The sequence below is a fragment of the Curcuma longa genome, chromosome 7 (genome assembly GCF_044706935.1).
Source record: "Curcuma longa cultivar G26 ecotype Majalengka, Jawa Barat chromosome 7, ITB_CL_G26_1.1, whole genome shotgun sequence".
NCBI lineage: Eukaryota > Viridiplantae > Streptophyta > Magnoliopsida > Zingiberales > Zingiberaceae > Curcuma > Curcuma longa.
The window spans coordinates 2578887-2592057 of record NC_133867.1 but is presented as its reverse complement, the minus strand read 5'-3'; the positions used below and the strand labels follow the sequence as shown (position 1 = coordinate 2592057).

At 37.4% G+C, this 13171-nt stretch overlaps 1 protein-coding gene and 2 non-coding genes across 3 annotated transcripts; all 3 read left to right on the top strand.

Annotated features, from left to right (window-relative positions):
- Positions 1–526: 526 nt before the first annotated feature.
- On the top strand, positions 527–599 carry TRNAF-GAA (transfer RNA phenylalanine (anticodon GAA)). Its single transcript has one exon. It is a non-coding gene; the product is annotated as a tRNA-Phe (tRNA).
- Positions 600–1238: 639 nt separating this feature from the next.
- TRNAF-GAA (transfer RNA phenylalanine (anticodon GAA)) lies at positions 1239–1311 on the top strand. The gene has a single exon. It is a non-coding gene; the product is annotated as a tRNA-Phe (tRNA).
- Positions 1312–11680: 10369 nt separating this feature from the next.
- Positions 11681–12452, top strand: LOC141832436 (calmodulin-binding protein 25-like). The gene has a single exon (XM_074719939.1). It carries the CDS (start codon positions 11699–11701, stop codon positions 12299–12301), a length of 603 nt encoding a protein of 200 aa, XP_074576040.1. The 5' UTR covers positions 11681–11698; the 3' UTR covers positions 12302–12452.
- Positions 12453–13171: the final 719 nt, after the last annotated feature.

Sequence of the window (13171 nt, the reverse complement as noted above, 5' to 3'; positions counted from 1 at the left end):
AACTAAGACCAAATTACACTATAACCACTCCAATGGTTTGTCCAATCCATTTTGGTTGTGAACATTGTTTATAATCTACAAGGGACTGATAACATGATCTTCTGTGTGTGACTCCGCACACCATGCTTATCTACAATATAAATTAAATGGGCACTTGTAAATTTTGACCAAATATGATTCTTATTTCAGAATGCTTATTTACATAGTTAGGATTCTGGTATACATCCCAACAACTTAGTGCTCCTTGCACCAAGAGTGACTTCCTCTTTATCTGATATCTAATCAACTTTGACTTGCTAGGACTTTATTATGGCATCTGATCAACTTTGACCTATTGAGATTTTCTTGATGCTTGACATCCGGTCAACCTTGACCTGCTGAGACTTCCTTGTTACTTGACATCGAATCAACCTTGACATGTCAGGACTTTCTCATTGTCTAACATCCAATTAACTTTAACATGTTAGTTTAATTTCAATCAAATAATAAATTGATATAAATGTTGTTTAAAAATTTATTTATATCAGCGGGGATAGCTCAGTTGGGAGAGCGTCAGACTGAAGATCTGAAGGTCGCGTGTTCGATCCACGTTCACCGCATTATTTTTTCTTACTATTTTTTAGAATGGTTTGATTATTTTTTCTTACTTTTTTTTAGAATGGTTCGATCCCAGAATTTGATACATAGGGCTCCTGATTTAGAGATTTAATATCTACTTAGACTTTTCCTTACCTAACCTCTAGTTAGGACTTCCTGTCCAGCTTCACTCATCAAGACTTTTTGCCCAGTTTCACTCATCAGGTCTTCCTCTACCTAGCCTCCAACTATGACTTCTCCTACCTAGCCTCTAGCTAGGACTTCTCCTGCCTAGTCTCTAACTATGACTTTTTATCCGGTCTAACTAACTAAGGCTTCTTACCCGGTCCAATTGACTAGGACTTTTCACTAGTCTCCTTGCACCAATAGTAACTTCCTCTTTTTTTGATATCTAATCAACTTTGACTTGCTAGGACTTCATTATGGCATTCGATCAACTTTGACCTATTGAGTTTTTCTTGTTGCTTGACATCCGGTCAACCTTGACCTGTTGAGACTTCCTTATTACCTGACATCTAATCAACCTTGACATGTCGGGACTTTCTCATTATCTGACATCCAATTAACTTTAACCTATATTAGTTTAATTTCAATCAAATAATAAATTGATATAAATGTTGTTTAAAAGTTTATTTATATCAGCAGGGATAGCTTAGTTGGGAGAGCGTCAGACTGAAGATCTGAAGGTCGCGTGTTCGATCCACGCTCACCGCATTATTTTTTCTTACTTTTTTTAGAACGGTTTGATTATTTTTTCTTACTTTTTTTTAGAATGGTTCGATTTCAGAATTTGATACATAGGACTCCTGATTTAGAGATTTAAGATCTACTTAGACTTTTCCTTACCTAACCTCTAGTTAGGACTTCCTGTCCAGCTTCACTCACCAAGACTTTCTACCCAGTTTTACTCATCAGGTCTTCCTCTACCTAGCCTCCAACTAGGATTTCTCCTACCTAGCCTATAGCTAGGACTTCTCTTGTCTAGCCTCAAATTATGACTTTTTGTCCGGTCTAACTAACTAAGGCTTTTTGTCCGGTTCAATTGACTATGACTTTTCACTAGTCTTCTAGTCAACTTTGACCTAACTAGACTTCACTCATATCCAAATATCAGATCTTATTTGGATCAACCCTTGGTCAAACTAACCAGACCTAGTTATATTACTAAACATTGAAACTCTGGGGACAAACTTAGTGCTTCTTGCACCAATAGGGACTTCCTCTTTGCTTGATATCTAATCCACCTTAACTTGTCAGGACTTCATTATTGCCTAGCATCCGATTAACTTTAACCTACTGGGACTTCCTCATTGTTTAACATCCGGTCAACCTTGACCTGCTGAGACTTCCTTGTTGCCTAACATTTAATCAACCTTGACGTGTCAGGACTTTCTCATTGTCTAACATCCAATCAACCTTGACCTACTGAAACTTCCTCATCTCGTGCCAACTCCATATTGGACTTTCAACTGCTAAGTGTTCGATCAACCGTTATCCACTTAGACTTTTCTCTTACCAACTACTTGTTGCACTTTCAATCATCAAGTGTCCAGTCAACTGTGATCCACTTGGACTTTCTGTCTCATACCAATTCCATATTGGACTTCAACAGCTAAGTATCCGGTAAATTATGATCCACTTGGACTTTTCATATCTTGTCAAGTATCCGATCAACCTGACCTACTTGACTTTTCATTCAACTAACTTAACATATTGATGGACTATTAAATATCCGATCAACTTTGACTTACTTGATGTCTCAATTACCAATTAATATATTGATCAAATATCGAAATTCCAATTTGATTCAACTCGATCTTGGTCAACGTTGATCAGGGGTTGATTGCACCAACATATAATTCTGTCATCCAACCCTTTAAGGACATGGCTCTTGCACGAGAAATATTTGTTTTCCTTGCAATCAATTCTCCCTTAAGCTTAAGCTCATCATTAGATGCATTCGAGACATCTTTTGTTAATAACCTTGAGAGGTAGAATTTAATATACTATCTTTTCCTACCACCGCCTAAAGACAATTTTGAAAATTTTCTTTGGTTTCTCTCTAGTAGAAATGGGATCCACGGTTGCTATAATCCACAAATATCATCTTAAGATTATTGTTGGAAAGAGTCAATATTGATCCAATAGTCTGTGTTAGATTAGTCAGCTCATTGATAAGTCAACAGCTTAAATCATTAGAGCTTGGTATGACAACGTAGATCTAGACCCCTTTATATTCTCGACGTACATTTCTCGATATCATTGTCACCAACTTGATCTTGTCAATGACTGACTTAATAGCATTAGTCATCAAGTTATTCCTTCATATATTGACACATGCAACCCTATAAGCTAATCTCTTTGAACAAGAATTTTAGGATCAAAGTGAAGGCTAAGCCTTCTTTTATTAAGATGATATTGTCCTACCTAGGTATTTATGGTTTATTGGAAATCGTCTCCTACTATATAATGACCTACAACTCAAAATATTAACATCCTAAATTTTAAGCCTTGGTGAACTTTCAAAACCTTAAAACTTTTTTAGAGAAGAAAAAATGAAGAAAGCTCAAATTGATTAATTACTTAATTAAGTGATTAATTTATAATTAATTTTTCTATTATAGCCACACACACATTAATATTAGGACCCGTGCAAGTTAGAGGAGGATGAATAGCTTCGATCATGTTAAGTTAATTGCACAATGAAAATATGAACAAATTGGCAACACAATGCAAACAAGGTTGGTTTCACTTGGTTCATCACCTCCCAGGTGACTACGTCTAAAGTCTAGTTTTAATGACTACCACCACTATCTTTCTCCTTCTCAGATACCTTCTGGAGGTGAAGAAACCTTTTACAACTTAGTTCTGCAACAAATACAAGAATACAAATGAAATCAAAGGAAATCGGAACAAACATGTTTACATAATTGTGAACTTTGCTTTGGATGCTTCTTGTTGCTTTGAATTGCCTCATGTAGGTCCATAAATGCAGCAACACTTTGTCCTCAAACTCCCAAGAATCGGCTCCTTCAATCTTCCTCAAAATTCTTTTTTATAGTGTTGTTGTTGGACTGATTTTCGGTCTATTAGTCAACTGATCTTACCCATTAGTCGATTGATTCACTGTAGATTCAAACGTTACTCTGACCTGTCAACTCAATGCCTCCATTTACCTCAACATCAGTCGATTGTTGCCTAATCAATCAAATCTCATAGTAGAATTCTGAACATTCTATTAGCTTGAATAATGACATCAATCAACTACCCATTACCATCAGTCGACTGTTGCCTAATCAGTTGAATCTCGTAGTCAAGTTCTGAAGTTTCTATTCACTTGAACAGTGACATTAGTTGATTGATATACTCTATAAAAACACCTTAAATCTCAATTTTAGGGTTTAGCTTCTATCGGTCAATCGATACACCTTATTAATCAACTAACATTTATGTTTCAACCTTACCAAGGTTGAATTCTCGTCTTACCTAGTATTTTATTGACCTTAGTATACTAGGACTTCCTTTGTTCGACATCTAGTCAATTTTGATATGCCAAGACTCTAGTCTTCCTTGACCTGTTGGACTTCTCTTTTAATGTCTAACATCTAGTCAACCATAATCTGTTAGGTATTCCACACTCATGCCAAGTGTCCAATTTTTCATGATGCACTTGAATTTCCGTCATCTATGATCACCAAGTATTCGGTCATCCATAATCCACTTGGATTTTCATCATCTTCGATCACCAAGTGTCTAGTCAACCATAACTCACTTTGACTTTTCTCATCTCTGACTAATATATTAATCGACTGTTAAGTATCTAGTTAACCTTGACCTATTTGACATCCAACTAACATACACTACAAAATAATATGTAATTAGCGAAGAATTTTAGCAACTAATAAAATTCATCGCAAATTGGCAATAATATTTGCGACAAAAAATGCAATTATCGCAAATCAGGAACGAAATTTGCGATGAAATAATTTTGTCATATATTTCACAACAAAAGCTCTTTCGTCGCCAAATTCGTCACTAATCTAGGATTCGTCGCTAATTTAGCGACGAATCTTGGATTCGTCTCCAAATTTGGGATGAATCCAGGATTTGTCGCAAAAATTGGCGACGAATCCAGGATTCGTCCCAAATTTGGAGACGAATCCAAGATTTATCGTAAAATTGACGATGAATTCTGGATTTGTCCCAAATATTGCCGACGAATCCAGGATTCATCCCAAATTTGGGGACGAATCCAAGATTTATCGCAAAATTGGCGACAATATTAAAATTGGTCGTCAAATTGGGATGAATTCAGAATTCCTCACCAAAATTGACAAATCTATTGTCCAAAATTCATTACAAATTTAGCGACGAATTCTGGATTCATCCCAAAAATTAGGGACGAATTAAGAATTCGTCGCTAAATTTGTGATGAATTTTGGATGGTAAATTTGTCAATTTTTGCAATGAATTTTGAATTCGTCCCAATTTGACAACAAATGTTAATATTTGTCTCAAAAACAACCCTAAAAATCACTCCCCTCTATCTTTTCGGTCCCCCCTTCTTTCCCACCGCGAACCCTAATTCCCTCCTCTCGATCTCGATCTTCTCTCCATCAGCTTCGATCCCTCCTCCGTTGGCCCCTCCGATTCTCTCCTCTGTCGGCCTCGTTGATTCTCTCCGTCAATATAAGGTTAATATTTTTCCTCTCCTCTACTTTTCTTTTCCCTTTCCTCTCCGACTGGATACGGAGCTCAGAGGAGCGACGGTCGCTCCTCGAGAATAGATAATCGAAACCACGCCTCAGGTCATCCTCGAACACGCACAACTTATCCTCGACTATCCTCCCAATCGCCATGGTCTGGCTCCTTGGAACCACCGGCGGCGTCACCAACGATGTCCTCTTTGCATCCATGATGAGGTCACAGAAGTCCTTGTCGCCTGAGATGCTGGACCTCCCAGACTGGACGTTGAAGCTTAGGGGAAGCATGGGTGTGGCCTGCTGGCCGAACCCAACCACGCCGTCGTAGCTCATCTTGGTCCCGCAGTTGGTGATGTCATCCACGTACAACACATCTACGCTGTCTGGAAATGGCTGGTGCATGTCCGTCCCCGTTTCCGAAATGCTGGGAAACGTTTCCATCCGTGGAAACTTACCAGAAACGGCTGGTCCAGCGTAACCAGCGAAGTTGCGGCGGTGCATGACGGCGCCAACGGCGCCGGAGGCGGAGAGGACGAGCGCGAGCACTAATGTGTAGTAGGCAGCAGGTTGGCCCCGGAAGAGCACCGATGGGACTTGGCCGCCTCCCCCTCCCAGAAGCTCCTCGTATGGTAGACGTGTGAGGGCGAACTCGGCGAGAATAACGACCCAAAGGAGCAAGGCTTCAAGGGAGACGCTCGCCATGGCCGATCGAAAGCGCACCGAGGAACGGGGTAAAGCAAAAGCCGAATACCGTTGCGTAATCTGGAAGCTTCTCGACGCAAGCTTTAAAATAAGTGCTCACGGATCGGACGGACAGGATGACCTTGATCGATAACCAAATAATATTCATATAATATCTAAATATTCTATTAATTATAATTATATTTATATATATATTATAATTTAATAATGGATATGAATAAAATTTTATAGATCCATCCTTAAATATGAATTTAAAATTTTTCATATTTTATTATTTATTTGGATTAAAAAATCTTTTTATACCCTCCAATGTGGCTCGTTCACATTATTTGATGAGGTCTTTGACGTTTTCAAAATCTGAAAACTTCAATTATTGCCGTTTTCCGTTTCCGTTTCTGCGTTTTCCGTTTCTTGTCTCCAAGTTTCCAGACAGCATAGCAGCACATGCACCGGTTATGAACCTGCTCGCCATGGTGCCGCTTTGCTTGCTCAGCATGGTGGCGGTCGACTCGAATGGATTGATCAAAATCTATGAATTAAGAAGATGGAGAAGGAAAATGTACGGCAATTCATCTAAGGGTAATTCTAGGACTTCTACATGTTCCTTTAATCTTACATTTTCAATAACCAAAATTTCAAAATTTTTGAGTTAGAATTTTCTAATTTATTTTCCAAAGTAGTAGTATTTTTTTAATCTAAGTATGTATTTTTAATTTAGCATAAAGATTTAGAAAGTATTTTAATTGCATACTATAATTGCTCAAGTGGTGAGTCATGTAGCTTCCTATGTCGTTAAAACCCTAAGGTGTGGCTTCCCCTTCACTGTTGCTTTCATGATCTTCATTAGATGAGGTGCTGATCTAATCACTCACTCCATTGTGGATTGCCTTAAAAGGCAATTCCTGCTTTGTATTTGATCCCTCCTTATTCTTCTAACAAGGATAAGGGTTTTTTCCCATGTCGGTTTCAAATTTCTCACCTTGGTTTTTGTCCTTCATGTGCCCTTCATCACAGTGAAAACTTTTGATCTTTCTCTTGTCCATTTTCTTCCTTAGTAATAAATTTGATTTTTAAAATTTTCATTTATTTTCCTTACATAATAAGCTTCTTGATTGCTATCCATTGAAGAAGAGCGTGATAGTGATCCTGGATCATTCTTCTTTTATACTATCAAGGCCAGATTATCTCTCCTATAACCCCTTCTTTGTTTGCCCAAGCTGTAAATTAAATCTAGATTTTGCAATTCCATAATAGTGAAAAAAAATCATCTAGTGTATTTATTTTTAAGTCCTTTAACATATATAGTACGACTCTACCATAAAGACTCGTTCTGATGACTAAAAATCATCTAAGGAAGGCGGTAAAGTAAATCTTTACATATTATAGTTATCTTGTACAAAAATGATACTTTTTATTTTTTATTTTCTGATGTAGAAAAGAAGAATGACGAAAGGAGAAGAAAGTATATGTCGAGGATGATGATGCTGAAGAGGACGGTGATATTTTTTGTATCTTGTTGTTTTGAGACTATTTGGTATGAATGTTTTTATTTGGATATGTGTGATGTCTTGATTGGATTGGATTGTATATATTGTCATTTTGAGACTTGTTTTTTAATGATGATAACTTGTTTCTTGGATTGTGATTTCTTGTATGATTGTTTATATGTTGGATTGAATAGGAGTGTTGAAATGTTATATGTGATATTGAGTATTGTGTTTATTTGTTATATGTTGAATTGAGTATTGTGTTAATTGGAATGTTTGATTGAGTATTGTGTTGGAATGTTGAATTGAGTATTATATTTGAGTATTATGTTTAAGCGTTGGATTGAATATTATGTTTGTAAAATTGATTGAAAAAGAAAAATAGGAATTGCTAGAAAAAATTTTGACAGTTTGCGAATTTTACAATGAATCTGATTTCGTTGTAAATTTATTGAAATAATGTTGTACAAATCTGCAACGAAAGCCTATTGTCGTAGTAAATTTGGCGACGAAAATGATTTTTGTGGCCAAATCTTCGACGAAAAAAGATTTCGTCGTAAAATCATTAATTTGGCAACGAATCTTCTTTCGCTGTCAAATCTACGATGAACATTTTTTTATCGCAAATTTGCGACGTAAATAGATTTTCGTTGCAAAATGGGCGACGAAAAATTTATTCGGATATCATCAATTAGTGAAGTTTGCGACGAAAAATTTTTTTGTCGCAAAATAGCAACGAATTTAATGATGAAAAATTAATTGGTTGTCAAATTAGGGATGAATTTATACATTTTCGTCGCAGAATTTGGCGACAAGCTATTACCCACGAAAAAAAATTTATCCCAAATTTCGTCGTAAAATATTTTTGTGATGAATTATTTTTTAAAATTCATCATAAAATTCACAAAAGGTCTATTTTTTTTAGTGATATTGATCAAACATCAAAACTCAATCCGAACCTAGTCAACCCAATCAACCTTGACTAGAGATTGATTGCATTAATAATTAATTAGATAATTAATCTTTTAATTAATCGGCTAATTAATCTCAATTAATTAAGTGCGGCACATTTCATTTAATCTTATAATTAATTAAGTAATTAATTTTTAATGATTAATTTTTCTCAATTTATTTTATAATAAAATTAATTTCCATCAATTTCTTATCCTCTTAAATGGTTCTACGTGATATTCATACATACTCAAATTAGTACTTGTGTATTTGTGTCTATGCACATAATGTGTATGCGAGTTAATATTTTCATCCAATCATAACCGATCAACCCTTCATTACTCAAATAATTTTATATATTAATTTTTCATTCACTCGATAAATTAATTTATAATGATCTACTCGTGAGATACTTTCGTCCATGTTTATATCTAATTTATGGGTTACAAAATTAATTTTCCAACCTAACTTTCAATGTCTCTCATCAAAAATTGATCTTAGCATTTAGCATTTATTCCTTCAAGTGTATCGTTGACTAAAACAATACTACCTACAAACTCCATGCACCATAATAACGGTAGTTGAAACAAGTTGTTGAAATACCAAGTTTAAAATGAACTAAGCCTAAGTTGTTAAAACAGTCATCAAGTTTAACTTATTTTTTTAAAAAAGCTTGAACATAGTTCAAGCTTAACTTAAACTTAGTTCATTTAAGTATTATTTGAGATTTTTATATTTTAAAATTTTTTATTCATTTAAAGAATTTTTATTTATTTATAAAAGTTGTTGTTTATGAACCGGATTTATAAATTTTATCCATAAATATTATTTATGAATATTAACTATATATATTTAAATTTATTTTATTTTATAAATAATAATAATAATAATAATGAACACCAAACTTATTTAAAGGCAAAGTCAAGCACCCAGCGGCCCCACAACTCCGGTCAGTTCTACGATCATCTGTGAGGAGGTAAATCGAGAAACTGCAGTTAGTCACGATAGAGGAGGATATTGCTCGACTTTGTTGAGATTTGAACCCTTGCTCTCGTCTGTAAGTTTGCTCTATCGTAACCAACTCAGTTATGTCCCAGGAGCTTCAATCAAAGTACTTAAATCCTAAGATCGAATCGATCATTTTTAAAATTAATTAAATTATAAAAATTAAAATATTTAATTAAAAATAATAATAATAAATTAAATTATCTGTGAAAACATAGTAAATTTAATTGTACTTGCCAAAAGTAAGTGCACTTGATCGATTTGACTCCTTAGCTTAATTCCCAACTCAAAGTCTATAGCATTTTATAAGCTCAAAGGATCAGTCCACTCCACTTGGCCTCAACCACTCCAAGGCATTCAAATCCAGCTAACAACTCTGCAAATCTTGCATCCCTCTCGCAAGCAAACCTCTTATGTAAAAAAAAAAAGATAAAATGTGTCACTTTAACGGTCTCATACGATCGATCTCACGATCATTTGTAAGAAAATAAATCAAAAAACTACAGTTGATCACGATAGAGAAAGATATTACTCGACTTCATCGAAATTTAAATCTTTACCGTCTTCTATAAATCTACTTCATCATAATCAACTCAACTATACTTCTTCGAAGACCTCTCACACAGACAAACCTTCAATTAGCCAAGTGAGCATCGGAGCACTATCTAAAAATTTATTACATATATATAATTTATTTATCTATATCTTTATTATAGAATAAAATCGATTAGGCTAAATCGCTCAAGAGGAATAAAATCATCTTTTTTTTTTTTAACTTTCTTCAATTAGCCACGTGACTAAGTCAAGCACTGAAATTGTCCTCACGGATTTAATATAATAGTAAAATAAATAAAAAAATTAAATAAAATAAAAAAAATAAAAATTAATCGTTCTTTCAGGAAAAAAAAAACAAAGTCAAGCACTGAAATTGGACTCACGGGAAGAATAGTGGCGTGGGACCTGCCAAATTAAAACCTAATTTGTACTTGTCCGGCAAACCTCCATCACATTTCACATGCAGGTTGCCGAACCCTCGGACAGATGTGCCCACAGACTGGCAGGCAGAGGCAGGTTAGCAAACCAAACCATGTTTTTTAATTATTTTTTCTGAAGAATTTATTTGATCGATTTGATCGATTAAAAGACTGGAGTTGAAGTCTTTTTCCAAGATAATAATAAAGGTTTAAAGATCTGAGTTGATGTAATTACTGGCTTCTAGAATTTGATGCTGTCGTCATTGCTTACCTATTTGTGAAGTCACCTGCAAACTTTTCATTTGGCCCCTCTAAAATTTCATCTTTACCAACATTATTCTAAATATATATGAAAAAAACAAAATTTCTCTTTTCATAAATTTTGAAAATTAACGAGGTTTTTTATATTTTTTTGCCCCGTTAATTAAGCAACTGGAAAAATGATATGCCAAATGCCGATGCGAAAGAATCGAGTGACAGCTACAGGTTGGAATTAATTAATGATGGGAATAATTAAGCATATTCAATACAAATTTAATGCGTTAATGGAGAACCTGGCAGGGCCACCTTTCCCTCGTGAGATAAAATAATAGAAGAAAAGAAAGAAAGAAAAAGCTTCTTTTTGATCAATGTGTCCACAACTTATAAATACAAAATTATCTAAATCTTCCATAAAGAGATCTATAAGATTGATATATCCAAATCATCTTTAGATTAATATTTTTTGTATTTTATATCCGTATTAAATATAAGATTTATCGGGTCGGGAAGTTTCGCTGTTTCCTGGCGGAATAAAGCAGCAGATCATGCATGCCCCATCGCGACGGACGCAAACCGGCGCCGTCCTGGTGCTTCCATTATAGTGGGCCCCAAGCCCAACTCAGTCGCCCCGGCATCCTCCATCCCCACCCCCCCATACACACGCACGTGACGCATGTGAGTCGAGGAACATCACGCCACTGTCGACCCCCTCCCGTCATCCACGTCATCATGCCGTGGCTGCCGCAACACCATTCTTTTACCGTACTACCCGAATTACTGCCGACTCGTACGGGTCCCACGACCTCAGGCAGCAATCGGCATGGGTCCCACGACCATGCGTCTTGACAGTCAACGTCATATCTACGTGGCACCCACCACCGTAAGAATCCTCCCTTCCAAAGTATTGTTATTTTATTATTACACGTGGCACGATGAGCACGCTCGTTGCCTTATTTAAGCCCCGTTCCCAGCCTGCTCCAATTAATTACTGCACAGGCCGCTTGCCCATCTAGTTGCCATGTTGGAGAACTGCTCGGCGCTGGATCCTTGGCGGTACCGCTCCGACTCGGCCTGGATCAGCCAGGCCTTCGCCAGCGAGAATCAGGCCGTCACCCGAGCCCTGCAGATCTCCCTCTCCGACAACTCCTCCTCCGGCGCCGCCTCTCCGTCCGCCCCCTTCCTGCTCCACCACCGCCAGTACAGTCGCACCCCCGCCACCCACCCCTTCCGGCCGCTCGGCCCCGGCCCTTTGGGCCGCGTCTCCAAGCGCAGGTCGCGCGCGCCCAACCGCTCGCCCACCACCTACATCAACGCCGACCCGGCCAACTTCAGGGAGATGGTGCAGCGGGTCACTGGCTTCCAGGTCGACTGCGGGATGCTGGCTGCGGAGCCGATGGTGAAGTCGGAGCCGGTGCGGCCAGCGGTGGGCGACCGCGCCGCTCTGCGGCAGGTCTGCCTGTCCACCCTCGATACCTCGGCGCTGTTGCTGGACTGCGTCGCGGTCACACCGGACGACGATGGGGCGTCCGTCGGTTTGCCTGACGATATACCGGATTTCGACCTTGACGGACTAATCTTGCCGGCTGCCTTCCCGACCTTGGAGTCGTGGGACGCTATATGACGCGCGGCCGCTACATTTTGTTCATCTCTTTTTCCTTTCTCCTTGTTTAACCTCCATCAAATACAAGTCCTTAGTATCTGTCGCTGTGGCATACCTATTGTATTTACCATGAGGAAATTAATAAGTTGATCCACAGTAGTTTTATTTGGCACATACATGGTCAGGTCATCCCCAAATCTTCTAAGAGCATCCGCAACGTTCGTGACGTTATAACGCCTTTAATCAGTGGTCGATTGGGTCCACTTAATACGTGATTGAGTGGTGGTCGATCACCATTGGTCGACCACCACTCACAATCTGCACCCTTGGTGGTCGACCACGTGGTCGATCACCATATGGTGGTCGACCACCACTCACACTATGCAACCTCTACGAACGCATTAACATTAAAAAAATAAAAATAAAAAGCACGGGCCCACCTATTAACGCGTTCAGAACTCTGAACGCGTTCAATACCTCACTCCTCTCTCACTCCTCCCTCACTCTTCCACATCCTTCCTTCACTCTTCCACGTCTGCTATTAACGTCCGATTAACAGCGCGTTGCGGATGCTCTAATAAACAAAAGCGAAGGAGGCAATCACTTATTAAATTAAAAATTTTTCATCTTTTTGTCATCGTCTTCGTCGACCATACAGTACAGGTCGAAACTTTTATCTTAGTAATTGTTGGTGCAAGACGGTAGAAGCCGTAAGACGTGATGTAGATTTGTTGAGAGTTGGATTTGTTGATTGAGTTGATTATTAACAGATAGATTTATTGTAATAGATAAAAGATAAATTTTGATGAAATTAAAATAATATTTTTTAAATATTCATAATAGTTAATTATAATATTTTTAATTTATCTTTTCACAAATGACTATTAAATT